This window comes from Hemicordylus capensis, chromosome 1, assembly GCF_027244095.1.
Source record: "Hemicordylus capensis ecotype Gifberg chromosome 1, rHemCap1.1.pri, whole genome shotgun sequence".
NCBI lineage: Eukaryota > Metazoa > Chordata > Lepidosauria > Squamata > Cordylidae > Hemicordylus > Hemicordylus capensis.
The window spans coordinates 369,292,122-369,319,916 of NC_069657.1; the positions used below are offsets into that span (position 1 = coordinate 369,292,122).

At 41.9% G+C, this 27,795-nt stretch overlaps 1 protein-coding gene across 18 annotated transcripts in view; it reads right to left on the bottom strand.

Annotated features, from left to right (window-relative positions):
- Positions 1 to 27,795, bottom strand: part of PRKN (parkin RBR E3 ubiquitin protein ligase) — a 1,235,051-nt gene that overhangs the window by 165,033 nt on the left and 1,042,223 nt on the right. For all 18 annotated transcript variants that reach the window (XM_053295156.1, XM_053295166.1, XM_053295224.1 and 15 more), the window contains 2 exons: positions 20,472 to 20,533; positions 5,621 to 5,770 (listed from right to left, as the gene is read on the bottom strand). In XM_053295156.1, the coding sequence (XP_053151131.1) occupies positions 5,621 to 5,770; positions 20,472 to 20,533 (212 nt within the window). The remainder of the gene's footprint in view (positions 1 to 5,620; positions 5,771 to 20,471; positions 20,534 to 27,795) is intronic.

Below are 27,795 nucleotides of genomic sequence, written 5' to 3' on the forward strand. Positions count from 1 at the left end.
CTCTCGTTATAACATCTTTGAACCAATGCTACACAGTAAATTTAATGCTGTGATTGCTAATTGAGGTGTGGGCTTCACATGTACATGATGAAGCATACACTGCAATAGACAAATCAGATACCTTTCCTTGGTGCTTGGTCCTAACCTTATCAGGAATGGGGCTTCTTTCCTTTTGAACAGTAAATGTTCTTATGATATATAGGAAGCAATATGATAGTCTAGAACAAAACAAGACAAAGTTGCGTTATTTATCGAGCTCTCACGAGCCTTGATTATCCCAGCTTTTTCAGCAGTCAGGCTAGCTGGCACACTGTGTTAACGGCTTCCATATTTTGTTTCTGGTTTCCTGTGTTAAACATGTCAACATTTTACATCTCAGCTATGAAAGCAAGAGAGATTGGTCTGATGAATAGAAATGAAAGTGGAAGAACTGTGCATAATGGTAACACCCTGGGAAATCAAATTAGTATTTTTATGAGTAAAAATAAAAAATGGTAAGGATTAGCCAACAGCAACGCCAGTTGGTGGAAGTATTTGTAGGTATGCAGCACTTCTAATTGAAAAATATTTTTCTGCTTTCCAAATAAAACCTTGTAGAATGCACATTGTCCAATATTAATCTCTCTGAAGATGTATTCAAAAGTCCAAGAAAGGCCAAGGACAGAACTGTACAGGTAATTTAAACAGGGTTATCAGTAAGGGACTTTTATTTTAGGGAAATATTTGTTATTCCAGAACATGACAAATGTTGATAAATTTCCTTTTTTCTAACAACAATGGTATGAGAAACAGCGCAATCTTTTTTGTTTGTGGAATAAGATAAGGGAACTGTGATTAAGAGACAGTGACCATAAGGAGATGAGTTTTCCAAAATCATTTGTGCCCAGAATAATTTTTTAAACCCAAGTTATTTGATATAAAATAAGTAGCCACCCAGAAGCTTGATATACATGAATTTTCCCAAAACTATATTTTACAGCAACTAGATAATAAAAAGCATTCCCTATCTCACCTCTACACCTCATTGTTTAATCGTGTCTATCAGATCAAATGACACCAGCTATACACCCTGCCCCCACATTCTTCAACTACCCGTTTCTTTTCTTGTCCCCCCATTCTTTAACTACCTGTTTCTTTTCTTGTCCACTGCATCATAGAAAACTACCTGTTTCTTTTCTTGTCTACTGCATCTACTGCATCTCAGAGTTTTGGCACCCAAATTGTTTACTGCCTCTTTCTCCTCTTTTAACTCCTCCTTTTCTTCCCTAAGTAACTGCTTGCATTATCACACCACACAACTTCAGAGCTCACACCCCTTCCTCCTTTCTGTTTCCCTGCACCTTTCCCTACTATGGCAAATAATTTCTTGGCCAGATGTCGTACATGCATGACCCTGGGGACAGGAAGAGTAAGAGCCTGATACCACTTGTCGCCCTGTAGCTGAAGCAGATGATGACAAACCATCTGTTGAGGCTCAACAAATGGTTTGTCTTCATCTGCTTCAGCTACAGGGTGACATACAAATGGCTGCCACGCATGCCAACGCCGTGTGCGGGCTGCAGGGAACATCGTATATAAAGGTATATAAATTAATTAAATAAATAAAGTTAGGATGTCAGCCAGCGATATCTGCTCTGGAATTTTGGTGTGGATTTGGGGGAAATGCCTAAATAATTCAAATGTCTGACTCACAAACTGGATGCTATGTCTATGCAATTTCCATCTTTTCCCAAGCAGCTCAAGATTCATTACCTGCATTATCCTTAGTGACTAGCCTGTACTTTAACTCTTTTGGTATGTTTAAGCAGAAATTAGATACAGAAATGCCACATAGAATTATGCCTGTGTTACATAAATATACTATAGGATAGCAGCCCTGAAATAGTCCCTTAATACCCAACCTCACTGCAAAGCACTGCAAATAGTCCCTTAATACCCAACCTCACTGCAAAGCACCCATCTGCTAGACACCAAAACAATTTTTCTGTGTAAAATCCCAAACTGAACTGTATCAAATGCTCTGTTCTGAAGGGAGCACCTGCACTGGAACACAGCAGTTTATTGAATGGGACAATATATAAGCTGGGTACTATTTTTAACCAAGCCATTTCAGAGTCAAAGCAAAGAAAAATAAAGCAACTGAAGACATTTTGATTTCCCTTACTATAGGATGAAAAAAGAGGGAAATGATTTCTGATGTGATTGTTTCAGCCAGTTCTGGAAGTCTGATGCAAAGGTTTCTCTTATTCCTTAGCCATTCTTGTTTTTTTGTTTTTGTTTTTTGTGAATTTTACATACATACATATGGACACACCCACAATACATAACTCTGCTTCAGCTATAAGGAACCCGGTTCTACACACACGGTGGATAGAGAGGAAATTCTACCAAGGTCAGTAGATGCTAACCAACCCAGATAAAACAAGTTACTGCAATCAGATATTCTTCGGTATTGTCAGACAACTCAGAAAAAGTTATTTTGTATCTTAAAAGGATAAGCTATTGTCCATAATAATATAATAATATATAATATATTGTCTATAATATAATAATATAAGCTATTGTCCGTATTTTTTTAAATTATTGCTATTGTTATTGTTCACCACCTAGAGTCTTTGGAAGAGACAGTATACAAGGGAATTTCAAATACATAAATACATAAATAATCCCATTGCTAGCATGAAATTTAGACATAATACTGGAATTTCCATAATACTGGAAATATATTGGGCGAGTTCATACATAGCCTCAGGTGGCACCTGAGTCTCACCAGAGCACTCACAGCCTTGGGTGCATGCCCTAAGGTCATTTTCATGACCAGCACTACCCAGGTAGGGCTGCTTTAGTCTGAGTAGAGCTGGTTGTGAGAAGTGCTACGATTGGTCCCAATCCAGGCACTCTTTGACTGGGTAGCCTGGGTTTTGTACCCAGGATAAAAGTGAAGTAGGAGGGTGCATGTGTGCCCTCCTACCCCACTCCTTGATTGTGTGGATCATTGGGCTGGCAGCAGCTCCTCCCAGGCTGCCGGCACTGGCAGCCATTTTTAACCATAGAGATCAGGGGAAGGAGCCCCAACCTCAGGAATTTCTATAATGCACCGTGTTAGCAGTGTGGTGCACTGTGGGATTCCTGGAGGCCGCGCATCCTTCCCCCGGCCTCTCTGTAGCCACACCACTCACTGCAGTGGTGATCATGTGGAAGCGTGGCATGGCGAGCAGGATAGCAGTGTGGGGAAAGGTAGGACCTGTCTTCCCCCCAGCCCTGGAAAGAAGGTCATGAGAATGACCTCACTCTCTGAATGAGCTTCTACTCCAGTTCCAGTTTCTATTATGCTGAGATTGGTTGGTCATGCCATCTGAACCCACCAGTCTTGGCATATCCCACCATACTTCCCAACATCTTTAACTGATATTTGAATTAAGTAACAGATGTCAAGTTCTCTGAGGAAAGTAGGGCAGGATATACTGTGACTGGTGGGCTTGGATGTTACAGCCAATCTTGGCATATTGGCAGCTGGAATGGAAGTAGAGGCTTGTGCGGGGACCACACACTACCAGGGCTGTACATGCTCCAGAGAACCTCAGGTGCCACCATATGTTTTTATCCTGTTTTTATATTTGTTGTATTTTAACTTGTGTATACTGCCTGCACATGTCAGGTGGTATAGAAATATGATTGATAGATAGATAGATAGATAGATAGATAGATATGTGTAAATTTGCCCTTAGTGTTACATATCACTCAGCCTATAACTGTGTTTAGCCCATAATTGTGTGGAGAAAAAGATAATTCTTTGTTACGTAAAAACTCAATAGCATTAGACTGAGGAAATTATTGACATGTATAGCTTGACTTCTCATTGCCAATATATCAGCTATCAATATATCATTTTTTAAAAATGATACCCTGTCCTATTCCTACACTCGTCTGGTGGCTTACACAGGGACAGGCCTTCTCTGTTGCCACCCCAAGTCCCGGGAATGCGCTCCCTGTTGAAATAAGAGCTTCCCCATCTCTGACGAGTTTTTAAAAGTCTCCGAAGACACATTTTTTTTACTCAAGTGTTTTAAATACATGTGGTTTTAAATCATTTTAAAGGTTTTTAAATTTTGTTTTAATTTGTTTTGTTGTTTTAAACCACCCAGAGGCGGAGGTTTGGGGTGGTGTACCTATATAATAAATAAATAAATAAAATACTGTTCAACTATAGAAATATAAAGCACTTTAGTAATACTACTGAAATGTCTCCTTTCTTACAGCCAGTCACTAAAAGCAGTATTTCAGAAAGCAGCCTGATTGAGAAACAATCTAATTTTTAGCAAAAGTACATGATACAGCCTTCCTGGGACTTTTCCACTTTAGGGGAAAAAAAGTGGGGTTTGTTGGAAATAGTGTTCCTTTTGCACCAACTATCCCAATGACCACTAGAGGCATTGGGAGTAAAGATAGTGAGTAAGGCTGTTCCTATCTTTACTCTATGATCCCTGATATGACTCCTCAGGCATTTCCTGTGGTGAGTCAGAAAGAATCCCTTCCTTTCCTCTTGGAGATCAGATGGAAACATCTCTCTCTCTCCCTACCTATACATTATCTAGCCTATAGATAGGATTAGGTCTTTCCTATCCAAAGTGTACTTCACCAATAAATCTACTTAATATTTAGATTCTACAAGAATCTCCATGTGTCTTCTGTATATAGCTGCAACAACTAAACTCTGCATTCTACTCTGTAACTGGAGTGGGTAGCTTCTTTAGTGCTCTGCTAATTAATCACAAAAGTCATCATGGGTAAATTCACCCTCCAACAGGGTTCACATATCTGAATTCTCTATCATGGAAAAAATGCTTTCTGCACTCAGAAAACTAGCATGTTTATGAAAGTCAATAGATAGGATAGATTCCTTTGCCCTGACATTGTTGCTTTTCCATGACCAGAGAGTTTTATGTTAAGGACAATTCAACCATGCAAATACATTCTGCAGTGTATACTCCCAGAAGTCCTGCGCTAACTCTCCCACTCACTTACTTTGGTGAAATTAGGAGCTCCAGAAGTTCCATGGAGCAGCCAAAGAGTCCTCTACCCATCCTAACATTTCTTATATGATGAATGGGGGATGCTGCTGGTTGATGATGATTCTATTTGTTATGATATGGAAATATCGTATCAGATCTGCTCATTTAACTTACTAGACTTTCTTGCTGTCTTCATCCATCCATCCCCAAATCTGTTTAGAGAGAGTGCTGCTAATAAAACAACAAATCCATCGGCTCTGGGACTGGTTCCATTTTGCTGACTCCTGGGAGTTTTAAAAAGAGTCAAAGCTCTTGGCTTGTCATTTGCATAGCCTCACTCTTCACTGTAACTACTGAGATCAGCAATTTCACAAACCAACTAAAGCAAAGCATTCTGGAGACAGGCATATTCTACATGACAAAGCAGTCATTTCTATGCTACAGCATAGAATTAAAATTGTGTATTGGGATCTGCTGAGTTTTACTGTGGTAGAAAAGAACAACTGAGTCACCAATGAGATTGGAAAATCCAGAGATTATTTCCCCCCTTTTCCTTCACAATCTTAACCAATTTATCTGAAGCGCTTAAGAAGGTGCACATTTCTTACCCCACAGCCCATTCCGTTGCTCAGCTCACACACGATTTTTCTCACTTCGGATTCAGGAAGCAGGCCAGCTCCACATCCTGGGGTGGGGCACAGTACACCACCCATCTGCAAAACACATTCTTCTGCACCATAGTGCTGGTAGCGATTGTACTGCAACAGGATTAAAAAAAATGTTCACTTCAACAAGCTTTTAAAAAACAAACAAATCAAAAGCAACTTACAAACACCTTTCATTAATGCAGTGTCAGCTTGTTGCCATCTGCCGCTTGAGGTGAATGGCGTTGAGTCGCCCTGCCCTCTGGCTGGTTTTGCCCCTGGGAGGGAGCCAGTGCTGATGCTGCCCCATCCCAGGCATTGCCCATCCCTCTTCCCTCTCACTGCCCAGCTTCAGCTTTCATTGCTGCTACTGAGTATTTGCACAGCAGAAGGCAGGATGCCTCTAGCAGCACTGGCTGGCCCCTCCTCGGTGCTGCTGTGCGAACAGCAACTCTCCCTCCCTCCCTCCCATGGTCTCTTTCCTCCAGCACCAAACTTGTCTGGAGACAAAGCAGACAAGCTTGGTGGCGCTTGGAAGGGAGAGATGGCAGAAGAAAGAGAGCTGCCCCTGGCTTCTCCATGGCTGCATTGCTTCACTTAGCAGATCTCTTTGCTAACTGAGCAAAGAGGCACCTTTTAAAAATGGCAATTCTCTTTATTGAGCAGGGGGAGAGCAACAGGCCCTATCCAACCCCAGCACAGCAGCCCTCAGTCACTGTTGTTGGTGTGTTTCTTAGACTGTGAGCCTTTTGGGGACAGGCAGCCATTTAATTAATTAATTAATTAATTAATTAATTTCTGTTTATAAACCGCTTTGGGAACTTGGGTTGAAAAGCGGTATATAAATACTCATCGTATTCATATTCAGCCAGTGGCAGCTCTCTCTTTCCCATCCTGCTGTCCCGCCCCAAGAATCAAACTGATCTGCTTTGTCTCTGGGCAGCAACAGCAGTAGGTAGGTTTGGCGATGCCTGCAGCAGTGCTCAGCGTACCTGCATTTGCCACCCTATGGGACACTTGCTGCCTCGCCTCACCTGGCCTCATAGGGAAGCCATCCCTGCACTGAAATATCCTGTTTAACAGGGCTCCAAAAAACTCAGCTTGCTTCACATGAGTAGTAAGGAGTTTTTGAGATCTGTGCAAATAGGATTTGGAATTCAGAGGCTCTCCTATCACTCTCTCCTGCTAGTTGTTGCAAGCAGTACTCAGTTTTGGCTTCAGTGTCTGCAGAGGGAAGGTGGGACTGAGAATGAACCATAGAAATACTGGGGTAGAAGACAAAATGGCTGCACAATGCCTTGCTGATTGAGAGCATTTAATGCAACAGGAGAAGGACATCTAAAATCTCTCTCTGCTTCTCACTGTGAATGCTTTGAAGCACTTAGTGGCTGGAGCAGAAGCAAAATGTTGCTCACTCCTTGTAGGAGCCAGGTAGGCCCCTACAGGAAGGCTTATCTTAGCTGAGTTGTGATGCTGCTTACTGCATTTTTCTACTGTTACAGTTGTGTTTATGGTTGTTGTAATCTTGTTTTATTCTGCGTTGTTTTTAATGTTGTTGTTTTTGTTGGTAGCTGCTTTGGTTCTATTAGAAAAGAGTAGGATAATTTCTTTTGATATAAATAATAAAAACAATTATATATTTAAAATATGAAGCTGACATACACTGAATCTAATGGAACATATAACAAAAGGGCCACACATATAAAAAACAAACCAAAACCAGCAAACAAACCGTGTGCAAACAGCAAATATATATAAATATACAAATACAAAAATTAAATAATTATATTTTTAAAAATATGTGTCTTGGATTCCTTAAATAATTCTTTAAATTCTTTAAATAAACACTAGAAAATGTCCAAAATTGCCCAGAGCACAGAATAATGAAGATGGTAAAAATACCAATCTTGCAAAATCAGTATGAAGGACTATGATGTAACAACAAAAACGGCAAAAAACTGTGAATATCCGGACAGTTTTTAACGACTTACCAGTGAAAGAATTATTATTACAAGCTCCAGATAACAGAACGGACTATTATTACTACACATCTCTTTATGTCAAGGACTTACAAATGAAAGAATTATTATCTTTACAAGTCTCAGACAGCAGAACGGACAATCATTACAGCGTATTTCTCTTTGTCTACTACTTTGGGAAATAGTTAAATTGTTTTGGTGTTCTGTTGTTACATCATAGTCCTTCATACTGATTTTGCAAGATTGGTATTTTTACCATCTTCATTATTCTGTGCTCTGGACATTTTTGGGGGGACATTTTCTAGTGTTTATTTAAAGAGTTTAAAGAATTATTTAAGGAATCCAAGACACATATTTTTAAAAATATAATTATTTAATTTTTGAATTTGTATATTTATATATACACTGAATCTAGTCAGGGCTGGTGTCACAGGCTGTCCAGCTCGGGCAGCAGAGCCATCAAAGGGCCCATGGCCGACCCATAAGGTCCTGCTGGAAAACGATGGCAGCTGCTAGTGCAACCACCAAGAATTTCGCCAAGTTGCTTTTGCTACCAAGGTAGGCCTCTTCCAGAACTTGTGTGGCTAATCTTGGTGGCAGTGGTGGTTTGGAATGCCTGCTGGCAGCTATCATATTCCTTTATACCACCACTACTAAGATCAAAAAAAGAGATGAGAGAGATCAGAAGCTGCCATAGTGTGGTTGCATTTCCCCAGTTAAGCAGTAGGGGGAGGAATGGCACAGAGAGAAGCATAGGGTGCAAGAGATGGGCAACAACCTCTTGAAACTTAATTGCAACCCAACATGAGATCTGTATTTTACAAGATCTCTCTAAATGGGAAAGTCAAAAACAATCAATTGCTATTTTGGGTCTGTCATGCCCTTGCTCGTGGACAGTGAAGAGGAGTGGGAGGCAGGCAACCCTCCAGCAGGTGGAGAGGCACCTGATGGAGAGCGGTCTGATGTCGGGCCTCATGAGAGAGTTGAGATGGGCCAGAGCAAAGTTTCAGTACAAGAAGGTCCGTCATGATCAGAGGACCCTGGGGGTGAAAAGTCAGACCCTGAGCCAGGGGGTGAACAACCCTTAATTCCCCAAGAACGTAGACAGGAGAAGCGGCAACAGCAAGTGCAGGCACTTCAGAGAAGCCAGCGCCTCCTCGGGAGGCAGCAAGAAAGACGCTGAATCTCTAGCAGCTGGACGGGGGAGGAGAGCAATTAAGGCCAAGGACTATAAATTAGGTGGTGTGGGCAGCGAACAACCTCTGGAAACAACACGTCGGGTGGGCTTGCACTATATCAGAGCGTTTGCAACCTTGGATTCCTGGCTTCTCGTTCGGACTCCTGAGACCTGTGCTTCCCTGGCTGTCAGCCTGAAACCTGAGCTGCTGGCTCCTGTGCCATAAATCTGGGGCCAGGCATCATCCGGCAGGCAAGCTCTTGACAGGGTCTAACTATGATGCACAACACATAACACCTCAGTGATGTACATGTGGAATCTATCCACTTTAAATTATGCCAGAGTTTGTTGCAAGCGAACCGAGTCAAGTCCCCTGAGTCATTCTGTTGGCCTCCGACTGAATGGTTGATCACGGACTTCAAGCGGGGGGAAGCGGGTAGACATGATACCTTAAAAGGTACCTGAGAGTCTTTTAGAGAGAAATACCTGCCTCACTGCAGTGGAATTGCTGCCAGAATTTCCATTGTCAATCCTCAGTTGATAAAGGGAAATGCTTTTTAGCCTTCAGTGTGGTATAAGGGGTGAAGCTGACTTTTTGGTTTAATTTTTATGTAGAAATAATACTTTTTAAAAAATCAATTCCATCATTGTAGGTTATAAGCAAGAGAATTGATTTACTGGAGGGAAATTTGGAGGGAAAGTCATATTTTGTCAGGGAATTTGACATTTTCTACTAGCTCAGTATAGAAATCAAGCCAAATCATTAAGCTATTATAGTACCATCAAGAATTGTTTTTTTGTGCTTCAAAAGTCAAACAAATGGATGAACCTGTAAAGTGGAGCTCCTGCTAAATATGTTCATAAGTTGTACTATCCAGTCACCAGCCTGTCTCCTGCCTCTGTTTAAGTACATTTCAAGCTGTCTCATGTATTTATTAGGTTGAAAATTATGTACTCCAATTTGTAGTAGCCTATCACTATACCAAAAAGCTGTATTGTTATGAATGATTCTATATTTGTGGGTTATAGGATTCATGCTTTCAATTATACTTCATTGGTTAAAAAGGCACATTATAATAATGAGTTTCTAAAACAGTGAATGTTTACAATATGCCTGTGATCCTAACAACACTCAATCCAAAATACTCTTCAAGCTGATTTAGGAAAAGTGGGGTCAGATAATGATACATGGACACATCAGTTCTGACAGGTTCTGAGAGGCCTTTATCCATCATTCGCTTATGGCATTTCACAAACAACAGAAGACTTGTGCTTTTTATTTGCGCTTTTGGATAATTAAACTGTGGATAACTTTGGATAATTAAGCTTCAGTTTCAAAAGTCTCGGCTTATGTACATGCTTTCTCTACTGAATCATTCATGTCTGTTTGGGAACCCTTTATAAATTATAATATCTGTTATGGTCAAACTTTGTTCCCATTTTCTGGATTTGACATATAGTGTTTTCGATATGTAATTTACAAGAAGCTGCTGAATAGATTAGTTTTTACAATTTTAAGAGTCTGAATTTCTTTTGCTTTATCTTGTTTTAGATATTTTTCTTTACTGCTGTAATTAATTAGAAAAATGAGGTTTTTCATTATGAAAAATGATTTGTTTTGTATTGTCTTTATGGTGATTTGCCTTTGTCTTCTTTGGTTTACTTCTCAATAAAAATTGTTTTAAATTTTTTTTACAAAAATGGCTCAGGGTGGTTTACACAGAGAAATAATAAATAAATAAGATGGATCCCTGTCCCCAAAGGGCTCACAATCTAAAAAGAAACACAAGATACACACCAGTAACAGTCACTGGAGATACTGTGCTGGGGGTAGATAGGGCCAGTTACTCTCCCCCGGCTAAATAAAGAGAATCACCACATTAAAAGGTGCCTCTTTGCCAAGTTAGCAGGGTTTGAAACCCACTGCAGGGTTAGCAGGGTTTGAAGCCCACTACTGGTTTGAAACCCACTGGTTTGTTTCCCAGAATATGGAAAACTCCTGTTTCGGGCAGCAGTGATATAGGAAGTGCTGAAAGGCATCATCTCATACTGCATGGGAGAATGCAATGGTAAACCACTCCTGTACTCTGTCAAGAAAACCACATGGCTCTGGTCGCCTGGAGTTGACACCGACTTGATAGTACAACCTTTTATTTTCTTTCCTATGTAGGTTAGAATAAACCAATATTGGTTGGATGTCATGGCCAATCTTAGTTTATTCAAACCCAAATCAGAACTAGATGCTTGCACAGGGAGGGGAGGGGAGAGCACACATTCCTGAGGTTCAGGGATCTCATGCAGAAACTGTGGCTACGTGTAATGTCTGCACTGGCCAAAAGGGTGGGTTCAGATGACCAAACAAACCATGTTTTATTCAAATGTAAATGAGAGTTAAGTTAGTGCATTCCCTCCTTACCTCTTTGAAGTATATCAACTGCTGAGCTGTGATGTCAACATTATGGTTTCTTTAAACCATGGCTCTGCAGATTGTCCAAAACCAGAACTGTGCTTTAAAGCCACAATTAAACCAGCATTTGAAACCTGAGTTCAAAATCAGTTCCAAATGCTGCTTTAATTGTGGCTTGTTGTCACAGCCAGGTCATGAGCAGCTATCCTGGAGGATGCGAGACTAGGGGTCCATGACCATGACAGTGAGGCAGACGAACCAAAGGTCAAACTGGGTAGTTAGTCAGGGGACAAACTGGTAGCTGAAGATCAGGGACACGTCAGAAGTCAAGCCAAGCAGACAGTCAGAAAGCAAGCAAGGACAAACACACCAGAAGCCAAGATACCTTGATTCTGAAGCAAGGCTGGTTGCAGGCAGGAAATCTTCCTGCTCAGGAAGGGAGTCAATGGCTGGTCTCACCAGCCAGAGCCAGACTAGGGCTTTAAGGGCTCCAGGGCTGCTGCAGTGCAGCAACTTGTCCCAAGGGGCAGCAGTATGGAGCCTCAGTCTAGGACAGGCCTGCTCAACTTTGCCCACCCCCCAGCTGTTTTTGGATTACAATTCCCATAATCCCCAGACAGGTTGGCAAATAGCCAGGGATTATGGGAGTTGTAGGACAACATCTGCAGGAGGGCCGAAGGTGAGCAGTACTGGTCTAGGAAGAACCCAGCACTTGTAAACCACAGTGAAAGCACAGTCTTGAGTTTCAACCACAGCTAAACAGTTTGTTCAAACCAACCACAATGTTGATGGTAAAGAGCAGAAAATTGGAAGGAAGGGGAGGAAGAAGCATACAGTCTCAGAACACTTTAGTAACTGAATAAATCATAGTTTATTCAATTGTCTGAACCCACCCATATGCACAAAGATTAGCCTATACCTTAATTTTCAGGAATTTCCCATCTCTTGATTGTACACATAATTTTTTAAAAAATAGTTACTCTAGGAGCAGGGCTTTCTCTGTTGTAATTCAAGAGTTTGGGGGTACTCTTTCTCAAGAAGCTCATTTGTTTTCTTCTCTGGTCTCTTTTTGGAAGCAGGATAAAACTTACTGAACCACCAGACATTTGGATAAAGGTATTGTTTTACCAATACTTCTATTATTAATGTGAATGTTCATTTTACTGGCTCACATGCTGCACGAGGTATTGCTGATGGTCCAGGACTGTGTGTGCTACTACGTGTGCCCAAAGGTCCATGACTCTGTTGCGGAACAAAATTGCACAATTGCAGTTTCACAATGCTACTTGCATTATTTCCAGTGGAGGCAGTGTTGCACAACTGTGATTTGCACACTTCTAAGTTTCAGCCGAAGATCCCTGTTCCTCAACAGTATGGGGGCTGTTTTAGACACATGCAGCAGTCTGAGTGGTGCTGATCATTGGCATTGCCCTGTGTAGTGTGTGAGCCACTATTTTTGTTGGTTTTACACTAGTAGATAATGTTTTAATTGAATTTTGAGGAGAATTCAGCTTTGGCCAAAGCCTCACACAGACCTAATAAAAATTAGCTAGGGAGCTGCACTTAGGGCTAATGGGAGCCACCACTGGCTCCCCAGTCATACAATGAAGAACACTGGTCTAGAGGCTGACCATTGTTAATAAAGAGAATAATAAATATAGGAGACTGACAGACAAGCGAGCTATGTGCACACAACCAGATACTGAACTCTGTTTAAAAAAAAATTTTTTTTAAAGGATAAGATGCAGTTACCGGAAAGAAAATGTTCATTAGGTATGGAAATATGGCCTGGACCATGTGGTTTTAGGTCAACTATCTAAACCAAAACATCCATAGGATGTGGTTTAGGGTATTAGGTTAATTCAAGATCACACAGTTTTAGATGAATTAAAGATCAACCTCTGAGATTAACATATTTGTCATATACCTGTGATTTGGTGTACATGTGCAGCAAATCTCAGGTCCCTGTGACCATGCCTCATTGGCCAGTATCCAGACTAATCAGTCATGAACAGTGCTTGCTGTCAATTATATGGCATGTACACAACTCCACTCACCAAAAGTCCACAGTACTGACAGTGGTGGCTAAAGAAACACCCTCTGATCGTTTGACTTTTTATTTTAACTTAGGTGAGCCAAAAATGATGCAAGGAAAAGGGTTGCTGAGATAATGAAGGATAAAGCCTACATGTGCAGTTTTTAATATAACTTTTCAAGCTGCTGAAAACACCCTTACTTGTCAGCGTGACTGATTTCAAATACAGATAAGCCAGCTTGACAATACAGAGTCTTTTGTAATATTGCTTTGCTTTGGGGGCAATAAATCTTTGTTACCAGTCTTGGCTCTTTGTTATGAACCTCTGAAATTAAGTGGGTTTAGAGATAAAACGACATCCACTCTTTGAGGCCTGGGCTACACATGCAGCTGCAGAAGGAGATGGCTGAAGCCTGAAGAGGCAGAGTGGACTATCCAAGTTCAGACTGCAGGTGGAAGGGGAATGCCATTTCCCCTTAACATATTAACACAAACCCTCAGAGACAGAGGCTTTTAGGAGAGCTGTAAAAACCCATCTTTTTAGCCTGGCTTTTAATAATATATACAGGCGGTTCTCACGACTAGCTGAAACCAGGCTAAGGGAGCCAAGTCCGGTCCTGGCTGGTCGTGTGCTGCAACGGGAGCCGCGTTGCTCCTGGTGGCAAGCCCACTTATATGCCCCCCTTAAACGAGGTTAGCAGCATGCATGCTCTCAGGGGCGTAGCAAGGAAGTAGTGGGCCCAGAGACAAGATTTTAAAATTGCCCCCTCCCCCCACTGAAGCTCAGCTCATGAAGTAAAGAAATTTTAAATGAGGCTGAATAGTGGTAACAAAAAGCATAGCAAAATTAATATAGATAGATAGATACACATACATACACACACACATATCTCTAACACCTATGTGCCACAATAAAACATCATCCTAAATTATTTTTAAAAGGTTTTGTAAATTGTGGACGATGCAAGTCATTTAATGGTACTAGAGAAAGACCTGCTGTTCTGGTAGCTCCAGGTCTTAACACTCACATCAGTTTCGGAGGATGGATACAACTGAAGGAAGCCCTGCCGGGTGCGCAGCTGGGGGAGTCAGTCATGTGACTTGGCTCTGGGGGGGGCCCCCAAGGCAGTGGGCCCCCAGACAACTGTCTCCCCTTGCCCTATTATAGTTACGCCCCTGCATGCTCTGTTAACCCCGTTTTTCTGACTGTGTGTCTTCTGCAGCTGCTTGGGGAGGGGTACCTCAGAAATGCACCGCACACTCACGCAGTGCATACTGGGGCTGGGGGGCACAGCATGGTGCCACTTCCCTTTGCCCGACCCCAGGAGCCGCTGGACAAGCCATGGCCAGGCGCCAGAGCGAAGCTGCTTGTCTGGGTGGGTGACCCACCTGCCCAGCAATGGGCCAGTGATCATCTGTGGGGAGAATGGGTCAAGCCCACTCTCCCCCGCAAACCCCCTTTCGGCTCTACACACGGATCCTGCGTAAAGCCTTATAGTTTTAATTTTAATCTGCTTTAAATGTTTTGTTTTGTTTAAATTGTTGTATGTGTTCTTGATTTTAATGTAAACTGCCCTGAGCCACTTTAGGAAGGGTGGTATATAAACCATCTTCCCTGTGTTTATATGTTTAAAAAACAAAGAGTTCCAACTACCAGACAAGTAGCAAAACAAAAATGTAAAATAAGTTTAAATGAGTTCTGGGGCTCCGAAAGGCAGAGAAAAGAAGGGAAAAAAGAAAATAAAGATTGTGAGGCTGAGGTGTTCAGAACAGAGGCTGCTGCTGCGGCTGCTGCTTCGCCAACTTGGCTGCTCCTCCTTGGCACAGGGAAGATACGTCCTGAAGAGCTGCTCCAATGGAAGCTGCTGGGGACATCTGCCACCCTGCTGGTGCTTCAACAATCCAACACCTGAGGTGACCACCTCATCTTGCCTCATGAAAGGATTGCCCTGGTTGAAATGACCACTGGAGGTCTTCTAATCCAATGTCCTGTTCAGAGCAGGCATCTCCTATAGCATCCCTGACAGAAGGCCATCCAGAGTCTGTTTTAAAACCTCTAGTGAAGGAGAGCCCACCATGCACAAGGCAGACTGTTCCACTGTTGAGCAGCTCTGAAGTTTAGGAAATTTCTCCTAATGCCTGCCAGTTCTTCTCTCATTTCTTATCTATCTATCTATCTATCTATCTATCTATCTATCTATCTATCTATCTATCATATTTGTATACCACCCAAAATGCAAGTCTCTGGGAAGTTTACAACAAAACAATATAAACAACAAATAAAAAGGTTAAAACATTACAACAATTTAAAATGTAAAACATTAAAACTATTAAAAACGATCAAACTATTAAAACAGTAAAGCTCTCTACATGAGCAGTGTGGAGAGCCTAAAGAGGGTTTGTGGGGAGAGCGGGCTTGACCCGCTCTCCCCTCAGACAAGCAGGAAGCCCTCCCTGGACGGCTGGATCAGCTGCCCAGACGATTACCGCCTCCGTCATGGAGCTGGTTGGGGTGGTGGAGTTTGGGGGCCTCCCAGCCCCAGGAAGGCCCAGAACGCCCCACGTGACTGACAAGCCATGGGATAAGGCGACCGATTCATGTATGGATTGGTAACTGGTTGAAAGACAGGAAACAGAGGGTAGGAATAAATGGACAGTTTTCACAATGGAGGGAAGTAAGAAGTGGGGTCCCTTAGGGATCTGTACTTGGGCCAGTACTCATTAACTTGTTCATTAATGATGTGGAAGTTGGGATAACCAACGAAGTCCAAATTTGCAGATGACACTAAACTATTTAGGGTAGTGAAATCCAAAGCAGATTGTGAGGAGCTCCAAAAGAATCTCTCCAAACTGGGTGAATGGGCAACAAAATGGCAAATGTGGTTCACTGTAAGCAAGTATAAAGTGATGCATATTGGGGCAAAAAAACTCAACTTCACATATATACTGATGGGGTCTGAGCTATTGGCAACTGACCAGGAGAGAGCTCTTGGGGTCGTGGTCGACAGCTTGTTGAAAGTGTTGACTCAATGTGCGGCAGCTTTGAAAAAGGCCAATTCCATGCTAGGGATCATTAGGAAGGAGACTGAATATAAAAATGCTAATATTATAATGCCCTTATAGAAATTTATTGTGCGGCCCCATTAGGAGTACTGTGTGCTGTTCTGGTCACTGTAGCTTAAGAAGGACACTGCAGAAATGGAAAAGGTGCAGAAGACGACAACCAAGATAATTAGGGGCCTGGAGCACCTTCCTTATGAGGCAAGGCTATAGCACCTGGGGCTTTTCAGGTTTGGAAAAGAGGTGGGGAGACAAGCTAGAAATGTATAAAAGTATGCATGGAGTAGAGAGAGTGGCTAGAGAGAGAAATTTCTCCCTCTCTCACAGCACTGGACCCAGGGGTCATCCCATGAAATTGAAGGCCGGGAAACTGAGGACCAACAAAAGGAAGTACGTTTTCATACTGTGCGTAATTAATCTATGGAATTCTCTGCCATGAGATGTGGTGATCAGTCTTCCCTCTAACAGGGCTTTCCAGACGTTGTTGACTACAACTCCCAGAATTCCCAGCTGCAATGGCTTTTGCTTGGGGATTATGGGAGTTGTAGTCAACAACATCTGGGAATCCCCGTTAGAGGGAAGACTGGTGGTGATGGCCACTACCTTGGATGGCTTCAAAAGCCAAATTCATGGAGGACAGGTCTATCAATATTAGTCCAGTGGTTATAGGCCACCACCAGCCTCAGAGGCAAGATGCCTCGGAATACCAGTTGCAAGGAAGCGACAGACATGCCCTCATCTCTTACCTATGGGCTTCTCAGAGGCATTTGGTGGGCCACTGTGTGAAACAGGATGCTGAACTAGATAGGCCTTCGGCCTGATCCAGAAGGCCTTTTTAATGTAAGAGTTCCTGAAAGGTCTTCCCCTGAGAGCTTTTAACTAGCCTGAATTTTCAAATATCTTCTGAAGGTATCAAAGATCTGTTAGAGAAATGTGCTGCTGCTTATTTTGTTGCTCTAGCTTTGTTGTAATACTGAATGTTATAATATTTACTGCTTTGTAAAATAAGTTAGGTGGAAGGAACTTCAAGACTTTGCACACACAAGAGAAGGAGGTCTTGGCTATCAAAGAACATCACAAGAGAGTTTTAAAAGGATTTTAAAGAAAAGATTTATGAACATTTTTTCTATAACATCTTAATTTATACAACTTACTCTGGATATTTAAATTGCTTCTGTACAAAACTTTGAGAATATGATCTGCCTTTTATTGTTCACAAAAAAACAGAGTTCAAAAGTCATAAATTTATTCAAAGAGATAGATCACGGAAGGAAAAAGAAGAATAAATATATAGCAGTTGTTACTAGACTCGTTCGTTAGTCCAGTTTGGGTGCTTCAATGCACTCCTCAAACCAGAGGAACTTAGCCATTTTTGTAGCCTGCTGGGAAGAGAAACTGTAGCTGGCTACATTCCAGGTAAAAGGTTGTTCTGATAAGGCATTTCCCCAAAGTGCCTTCAGGTCACTGCAAAAGGCTGCAGTGGACAATAGGAAATGCCCCCTTGTTGTATCTGAGCATATACAGAGAGAGATGCAGGGCAGACTCCAATTAGAGTAAAACAAAGACAAAAGGAAAGGAATGCAAGCTCTCTTTCTCCCATATATGCTGATAAGAAATCTCAAGGCTAAATCAAACTTCCCACCTCTTTCCTCCCTGCTGTAATCAAATTGGGTAATGCCAGAATGCATGATGTGCCCCCTCCCATTTCAGTTCAGGTGATTACTCTCAGCGATCGTTTTGTGAAATATTTCTTTGTTTAAGAAGCATGCAGGGGACAACACCCCAAACATAACCTAATCAATACTTGATATTCACACTTTATTTGGAGCAAGAATTCCAAAACTCTAGAAGTTTCCTAAAGAAACACATTATCAGTCTCTTCCACCAAAACTTCTCAATCATGCCTCAGGGCATGATTTTGCCAATAAAACCCCCACTCAAAGATGGCATCACTCTCTTGCATCGTGCTCTCCTGTCTGCACCCTTGCATTTGCACCCACCATCGGTCTCTGCACCCCATGCTGCCCCCGTGCACCTCACTGCTCACTTTGCGCTTGAGTCAACTTGAGGGAAGGACCCCAGCCAGAGCAGGTAGCTATGAAAAGCAGCTTTCCTCTTTCTCTTTCTTTCACCCTCAAGCCTCTTTCCCCTTCCCAGCCCTTGGTGCTTTAAAGCTAACCACCCTCTTTTCACATTTTGTATCCCTATTACCCCCAAATAAAGTAACTTTTTGTTTTCAAGACCCATGTCTACTTTCTTTTTGTCCTTTCCCATGCGTCCACATTGTGGCCAATTTTCCTGACTTACTTTAAGGTTAATATAGCTGTTGGTTGGTCTGTACTCATTTGAAGCTACTTCCTCCCACTTTGAGCAAAGTATAGCTATGGAGAGTGGTAGCCACCACACTTCCACACAGACCCATTAACACAGTAGCATTTGGATATCTGGAACACTAAACTTTATAACGAAAAGCATATTTCAAAAATATGGGAAAATATTATTTCTGGGGCTTTCATCTATAAACATGGAGTCACTGTCTCAAACCATTTAAAGAAGTTTTGAAATCCAGCCCTATGGCAATTGTCTAATAGTGGCTGCGAAGTTCTATTGCAATTGTATCCTCTTCCCATACATGCCAACATGTCCCTATTTCCCCATTACCCTCTTAGGGGAAATGGGGACATGTTGGCAGGTATATCTTCCTAAACATACTTGTGGCACACTAAAGAATACTGTGATATTTTTAATTTCATGTCTTTTATTTCCATATAATGGGAAAGGTATCTTCTTTATACCAACTCAGATCGCATTCTTTGGACCAGCACCTATTGGATGTTTTCTTTGTTTCTTTCGGATGTTTTAAGAAACAGTGTCTTGATTTCACCTTCTGGCACTTTGACCACACTGTTCCATCATCATCCATCTGGCCTTCTGCTTTACTTCTAATTGTTCCTGTCTTTTGAATCACTGATCTGAATAAGAACATGTGCAGCTGCTTTATACAGTTCACCTGGACTGCCAGTAGATCTCCAAGATTTTTGACAGAGGTCTTTCCCCAGCCTTGTTTCCACAAATTCATTAACTGGATGCCAGAGATTGAAAGAGAGACCATGCCAAGCTTGTGCCAAGCTACTGAGCTCTGTACTCAACCATCCTGGAATTCTCTGCCACGAGATGTGGTGATAGCCAACAACCTGGATGGCTTTAAGAGGGGTTTGGATAACTTCATGGAGGAGTGGTCTATCAACGGCTATTAGTCAGAGGGCTATAGGCCAACTCCAGCCTCAAAGGCAGGAGGCCTCTGAGAACCAGTTGCAGGGGAGCAACAGCAGAAGAGAGGGCATGCCCTCAACTCCTGCCTGTGGCTTCCAGAGGCATCTGGTGGGCCACAGTGCAAAACAGGATGCTGGACTAGATAGGCCTTGGGCCTGATCCAGCAGGGCTGTTCTTATGTTTTTATCCTGAGAACAATGATTGCAGGTGCTAATGCTAATTAGACAACTGAAGCAGTCTTCTTCCTAGGGATTGTCTTAAGCCCTATCCTGAAAAGACTGACCACACTCCAGTTCCTTGCAAATGTGAATTGATTTTCTACAGCCATTAAAATACTTTCAGAGGGGACAAAATCAGTAGCTTTGAGTTTAAAGAAGGGGAGTGTGCGTGTGCTGCATGCACATGCATGGATGTTTATATAACTAAACTGAGCCCTTAGTGTGACATGATCTGAAAGTTCTGAGTCCAGAAAGGAGTTGGACTGCAGGGGCTGAGGACGAGAATAGATATTTAAGAAGTGGGGGAAATAGGCAGATCATACCAAGCATTAAATATCTATCTGCAGTTTACATTAGGCAGACGTCATCCTCCTGTTTGCCTGACTGCCATCTTATACTGCCTGTTTACTGCAGGAGTCCTGAGTTGAAAAGCTGTGGCAGATAGCAGATGTACCAATTAATAATCTGTCAAGGCTGATAGATAGAATGTTTAAAAGAGCCTTACAAACACTCATATATACTGCATGTGTGTGTGCCCCCCGCCCCAATTTCAGGTCACTAGGAGGGTCATGAGACACATGCTGCTTCCTTGGAGAGAGAAAAAGCTGTCTCATTAGCGTCTATCTTTTGTGACACCATGACGCTGCCTTTCAGATGTTAACTTACCTGCTCCTCGCCCAGAATTCTGAAGTGATGCAGCTCTTTAATCAAGGAATCCGGACAGCCAGCTGCAGCAAAGAAACACACAGAAATATAGCTTAGAACTTCTTTTCATTGGCTCTGGGGATGTGATATACTGCATGTAAGCACAGAGATGTAGCACCAAGAGATGGATACCCAGCTTAAGTAGCATCGTAAAATGTTACTGAAACTGGAACAGATATACTCTATTAACTGACAATCCTGCCATAGCATATTTCAAAACATGCTAGAAATGCTTTGAAGAATTGTACTCTTCGTCTGTATGTCTTAGCCTTTCCTTGACAATGAGGAAGGAGATTAAAAGAGGAGGAGGATTGGTAGGATTGGATGTTACATTCCCCTAAAAACAAAGGCATAAAAAACCTAAGGTATCACTCAGATGTAACCATTAGAGAAGCCTTAAATGAACTAGGTTCATTACTAGCAACAGGGGCTTGTTTTATTATATGGAAGTAATTTTGCTTTCTTCTTATCCACACTTGTTGAACAAAGCAAGCTTCCTGTTTTATATGTGTCAGTCTTCTAGAATCAGAGACAGATGGGAATGCCTTTGGTAACCCCAAGAAAAATGTACATTTATTGGGTACGTTTTAACCCTTGGGAGATGGAAAGATTACAAGAATCAGACCTGTGTGCATGCTCTTGTCAGTTTGCCATGAAAAAATACAAGTGGACTGTTGTGTGTCTTGAATTGCATTTAGGTATCCAATTGCTGCCAGACAAATGAATGCCAATAATACCATAGCTTTGTTTAACATACTCAAATGCCCGATTCACACAATGATGTCAATGTCACCTCTGTGGAAATCTGAGATTTCCAAGTTGCTCATGCTCCCATGGAATGTGCCATATGAAATGTTGGTAATCTCCAGTTGGCAATGCACCAACTGCATTTCAAGCCAACATTTGTGATCAAGATCTGTAGGTGGCTTGACGAAGTGCAGTTGACACATTGCCAGCTGAAGAGCAGCAAGATTTTCCTAGGTTCATACAACATGCTGCATGGAAATGTGCACCCTCTGGGAATCTCAGATTCCCCCAGAACTGACATTGACATAATTGTGTAAACCAGTCAATGTCAAATGTTTTAACCAAAGAGTCTTTGGTTAAACCACACGTACATACATAGTATTTTATCATACAGTATTTATAGAAGAGCCAGCATAGCGTAGTGGTTAGAGAGTTGGACAAGGACCAAGACGACCCGGGTTCAAATCTCCATTCAACCATGAAACTCACTGGGTGACTCTGGGCCATAATGTAACTCTCAGCCTAACCTACCTCGCAGGGTTGTTGTGAGGATACAAATAAGCATGTACACCACTCTGAGCTCCTTGGAGGAAGAGTGGGATATAAATGTAAAAAATAATAAAATAAATAAATGTGTATAATTTCCATTGTTTTAATCAGGGTGGCCTTTTCAACAAAGATATAGCTCCCCAGAAGTCTGGGGACTAGTTAGCTCTCATATCATAAGTTTTGAAGAAAATGTTGTGTAAGAATAGCACTGAAAAGCAAAAAAAATTCTACTTTTAACTTTAAAGATATCTGAAATGGTGTAACATTTGTGATCAAGATCTGAAGTTGGCTTGAAGAAGTGCAGTTGACACATTGCCAGCTAGAGAGCAGCAAGATTTTCCTGGGTTCATATAACATCCTGCATCGGAATGTGCAGAGCTGATATTGGCATAATTACGTGAACCAGTCAATGTTAAATCCAATGAAGAGTCTAAAATGGTGCATTGTTTAAAAAAACAAATGACAGTAAAAAGATATCTGGATTTTTGCAAACTTATTTTTAGTATTTAAGTAGATGATGTTTAGTATTTGAGTAGATGACTTACTTTTTTTAGTATTACTAGTAGATGACTTATGTAAAAAGAATGATTTGCAATGTCAGAAGCATTGCATTGACAGGAGCACAATGCAGTAATAAATACTGATCCATTCCTCCCGTCATATTCAGATCTCTAAACTGTTGAAACTAATTAGAATACTGATGTAAATGTAAGACCTTTATCCTTCTCATGTCTGATCCAGTGCTGAAGAACGGTATATCTATGACACAGTAATCACTCCTGAGGTGTCAGACAGTGATGCCAAAGGATTTAGTGACTTCATTGCACTAGAGTTAATTAAATGTTTGAAATTTGCAATGACCTTTTCTCTTTCAGAGTTCCTCTTCATTTGAAAAACTAAAAGTTGAGCTAAAATATGAAGATCAGTTTGTACAGATATATTACTGTCTATGGATGGTAGAAAGCAAAAGAACTTAAATGTATCAGGTAAAGAAACAATGAGAAGTGAAGAGGGCAGAGATTATTTCTGTGAAAACCAAATTTTCTTGATCAGGTGACAGGTACTTTATGGTTCTAGGTGGCAAGTATATTTTTTAAAGGGACCATATTTCAAAGTGAGCAAGGGATGAGGGACCACAAGTGAAGACTTGTGGGCATCCACTTGTTTATCTATATACTATGGATCCAATAACCTATTCCTATTTGTGTGTGTGTGTGGGGGGGGATTTCCGCAGCCCCAACTATCAGAAAATCAGAACTATCAGAAGATAGTGTGCTCCCAAAGAGTAATACACTTACAGGCATAGACTGGTGGATCATTTAGCATCCTGACATATGATATGGCCCTTCATTTATTATTGTGTGCTGCACACCAGTTAACTTAGGAGTGTGCCACACGCAGAAAGCAGAAGTAAATCAAAGGTGCCACACTTCATAATCATAATACAGTTCGTATTTCCGTGTTTCTCCTCCTGCTCAAGGTTATTTTTTGTCTTGCATGTTTAAATAAATTAAGATTGCCAAGTGTCACAAACTATTTAAAATACAAAGTCTCCATTCCACAACTGGATCATCACTAGAAATGACACCTTAAGTTAGCTCATCCAACGGGTTTTCATATCTCCTGGCTAGTTTTTCATTTTAGCTCTGCTGTAGTGCTACTTGGTGGGCAGTTATCCATCTTCAAGCATTAAAATTATATTTCTCCCTTAGGTATGCTGGCAACCATGGCCATCAAACAGAAAAACCCAGAAAATTAGTAGATTTCCACACATGTGCACTAAAAACCCTCCCCTCTCTTTCTAAAACACTGTATATTTCTTTCCAGGATATTTTCTTTCTTATGCTTCGATACCAAAGACAGAGATAGCCCAGTTCATATAGTACTCACCAGACGTTTATAGTATAAAACTAAATTGCTCTTTTTAACGTTAAGTAGCCTTAGCATTGTCATAACGGGAATGTTGTGCACTTCCTCTTTTGCAGGATGTAAAAGATGGATGATGCAAGACTCTCCCTTGGGAGTGAGAGCTGTTTTCATACACAGTGCCATAAATCTGGGTTTGCAACCAAGTGTGTGGGTGGCACACTGTAACAGGAAGTTACAGCCATTCCTAGCTCTCTGACAGATTATTTGTAGGATCCATGCAATTCTAAACATCTGTCATATTCCCACTTCACATTTTTAGGTGTATGCTTACCTCAAACAAAATACATTTCAATGGCAGCAATTCATATGTTCATCTGTCTATAGTAATCGATCAGTGCGTATGCATGTGTGAATCAACCCTTGATCACTGCCTTGTTGTCAGATGCAGACTGCACCATATCTGTACAAGTTTGTATCATGCATGCTTAGTGATGCCACATTCTTCATTTTACAGGAATATCCCTAATTTCATATCATAACCCGGCAGAATATAATGAAAACATTTTGATTAATTTTATTTATTTTCTATTGTGATTTTTATCTGTTTTTATGAATTTTAAATGTTTTGTTTTATATTATGTTTTAATCTGTACACTGCCTAAAGATTTTGATACTAGGTAGTATAGAAATGCAATAAACAAACAAGCAAGCAAACAAAATTGATTTGACTACCTTTCTCCTTGGTCCCAAAGCAGCTTACAAGGATGCTGTCCTTTCATGGGCCTACATGGACAACAGAGTCCTGGGTGGCTGCCCAACTTGTGAAGAGAACCAAGGATATGCCATTACTCCCACTTATCCTCCTGATGTGCCATCCTCACATGCTCATATGGGACGAAATATGCAATGTGGCTTCTAGTTGTGCAGTTGTGTGCGCACACATCTTTTACCAAGCTCTGCAAGCTGTACTTACTCAAAAGGAAACCCCACTTTGGGCTCTCACCATGACCCATACTTTCACCAAGCTCTGTAGCTTCTTATTCAGAAGAAACTTCAGTCACTAGCAACAACAAGCAACCCTTCCTTTCCTCCTCAGTCCCCACCCCTGCCCTCCTTTCTCTGGCTGGCCTCAATCGTCTGGGGCCTGAGAGGGCGCAGGCAGCAGAGGATGGATGCATGCAATGAGCAGACAGGGATGGAGAAGCTGGTTGTGCACTATGGGCATGAGGGAGGGCTTGGCTAGGCAAGATTAGTCTAGAGGTGAGAAAACAGGCTTGAAGATGCTGTGGGAAGGGTGGGGCAATCTGAATTTGCACCAGGGTGGTGGTGGTGATGGTGGTGGGTAAAACAAAGAAACAATGGTGGGGTGAGGTCCTTCCACACACTTCCCTCTACCCTTGGAGACTCCATCATGAGGACAGCCCTTATGCTTCTCAGTCATTGCCAGGGAATCTGGAGGTGGAATTCAAAGCAGGGTGTTCATTGTCTACAGCAAACACTCTTGTACAGACAAGGAGGATGGTGGACCTATTCAAAGAAAGAGGACTTCATTTTATTTTATCCAGAGAAGGCCAATTAGATTGGATCTCTCCTCCCCATGCTCTGTTCTCTCTTCTCTGCAGAATTCCCTGCCCTATCCCCTAATACCAGGGACTTTTACACACATGGCTTTTAGCTCACATCTCCTCCAGAATGGAGGGTGCGAGTTCACATATCAGCTACATTTACCCCAAAGTCACAGCAGGCTGTCAGAGACCAGTTCACACACTATTCTAGTTTCCCCCAAATTAGGACTGTGCATTCTAGCTTAGCCCAAATTATATCATGGATTTAGAAAATCCTCTATTTTCAGCAGCTTTTGAGGGGGGAAAACGAGGCTTCTGGTATGCTCCGACGCTTCTCCATTACGTGTGGAGGGGCCATTGCCAATAAATCAGCTTTTTTCAAAACACTTTTGTGTGTGTGTGTGTGTGTGTGTGTGTGTGTGTGTGTTTTAAAAATATTTGCTGGGCAGATTTGCAGAATGCCAAGAGTCAGCAGAGGGCACTGCTTGGCAACTTGTCTCACTGGTCTTCCGCAAGGGAGGGGCGTTTGATCGCTATGTTCCTTATTGTCTGCTCTTTTGAGTGATTTGCAATTGTGAGCATTTGTGGGAGGAGGGGTTTGTGACAGATTGACTAAGTACCATTAAACACAGTGGCTGACATCCAGAATAAATTACTGAAGAGTGCTACTCAGGAGATACTCTAAATACTTAATTTCAATAAGACTGCTCAAGAGTAATCAAGTCTGGCTGTCAGCCACTAAGAATAACTTCTGAGTAAGGTGTACAGGATGAGGCTGTTAGTTTTCTAAGAGCACATCAATTTCTCCTCCTACCGTATCTCCTCCAAGCTCCAAGCCCTCTTATCTATGCGAGTTGTGCGTGTGAGGCCAAAGAGATTCTCAGGTGATAATGGTCCCTCTTGGGGACCAAATTTCTCTAATCAGCAAATAAAATTCTCTCCAATAAGAGAAGCAGCTAGTCCTGCTTCTTTCCTGTGACAAATGGGGCTGGGGGCTGGGGTGGAGCATATGACAAAGGGGATATATGCGAACTCTCACCCTCATCAAGATGCCCCTCCCGAGCTCATTGCTGTGCAACCATAATGCAGAACTCCCTTGTCTCAACACCCATTCCCAACTTGGCAGCACCCTGGCCTTATCCAAACAGAAGGTGCCAAGCATCAAAGAAAGGGCTGGGGAACTGACATGGGTTGTGTCCTTTCCCCTCTCTAAAGCAGGGGGTATTGGGAGTCATGAATGCTTAAGCAAGCAGTCAAGGAAAAGGAGTAGAGGAGCGCCACCTGCTGGAGAACAGTGTCCTGTTGTTTTGACTAGTCAATCTTGCGGAACACCGACTGTCAAACTATCAAAAAAAGAGAAAGGTCTCACGCCCCCTCCTCTGGGATGTGATTGGTTGGAGAAAAAACTCAGAGCAAGCTGCAGGAACACACATAGGAAAAAGATCTTCAGGGAATGCGGAGAGGAGCCAACCCTACGTGAATGGTCCATTTAATCCCCTGAATTAAACAGCTGCAGATCTGCTGTGAAGCAGATTCACTCTTCGGATACCCCACGGCATGAAGCTACGTCTGGATAATTTCCAGGAGGGTACATGCTGCAGGTTGTCTTTAGAATGCCTCTCAAAGATGGTTTATCCACTGAATCTATAGTCGCTCTTTTTTTAAAAAGAAAGAAAGGAGAAAGGAATTTGAGAACATACACTCCCAGTTAACACAGGAAGGCAGTGAGATGCAGCATGAGAAATGCTGGTGCTTCTGATAGCACTGGCAATTATGTGGTGTGTGTGGGGGGGGAGAATTTCTTTATTTGCAGACTTATATCTTTATTGCATATTGATATGTAATTTTAAAAAAACTTTTTGTGTCCAGTATAAGATTTTCTTGGGGGGCAGGGTCCGCCTTAAATTCAGAGTCCTCTTCCTGTTGGATATAAAAATTTTTAGGGGACTCATCTTAAATTTGGTCATCTTAGATTCAGGTAAATGTGGTATTTCTGAAAATCTAATGCAACAACCTTACGAGCAGCTGAGGGTGCCAGGTGTGTCATTGACTTTGTTCTGCTAAGTTATTCCTTTCTTGAAAGCAGCTGGAACAAGGGCTGAACTCCCTTCAACATGCAGACACAGTTTTAGATAATTGTGTGAGGTCCTATTCAAGAGTTGCTTCTGCACAGTTCAAACACATTGTAAGAACATGATTTCCTTGCCAGAAAAAACATGTTCAGTTAAAGATATCTAAGCTCCACTCCTACAATGCAAGTATTTGTAATCATTGTAGTCTGAAAAGTCACCCTGGGAGGTTAAGGATTGCTCTCAGCCCTGTAACATCCACACAGTGCAAAACATAGAGTACAGTACAAATCCTCCTTAAAGAGAAAGTATGTATTATTTCCTTCTTTCCTTATTTGAATGCCTCCCAGTATCACAGAAGCCATTTCCCCATACTGCTCAGAAGCACGTATGAATATTCTGTCAATGTGAAAGAAGTCAGTCATGTGAGTCTTCCCCATTCAACTGGCCAGCGGCAAAGACACCATTGTGCAAATGGGTTCAAAG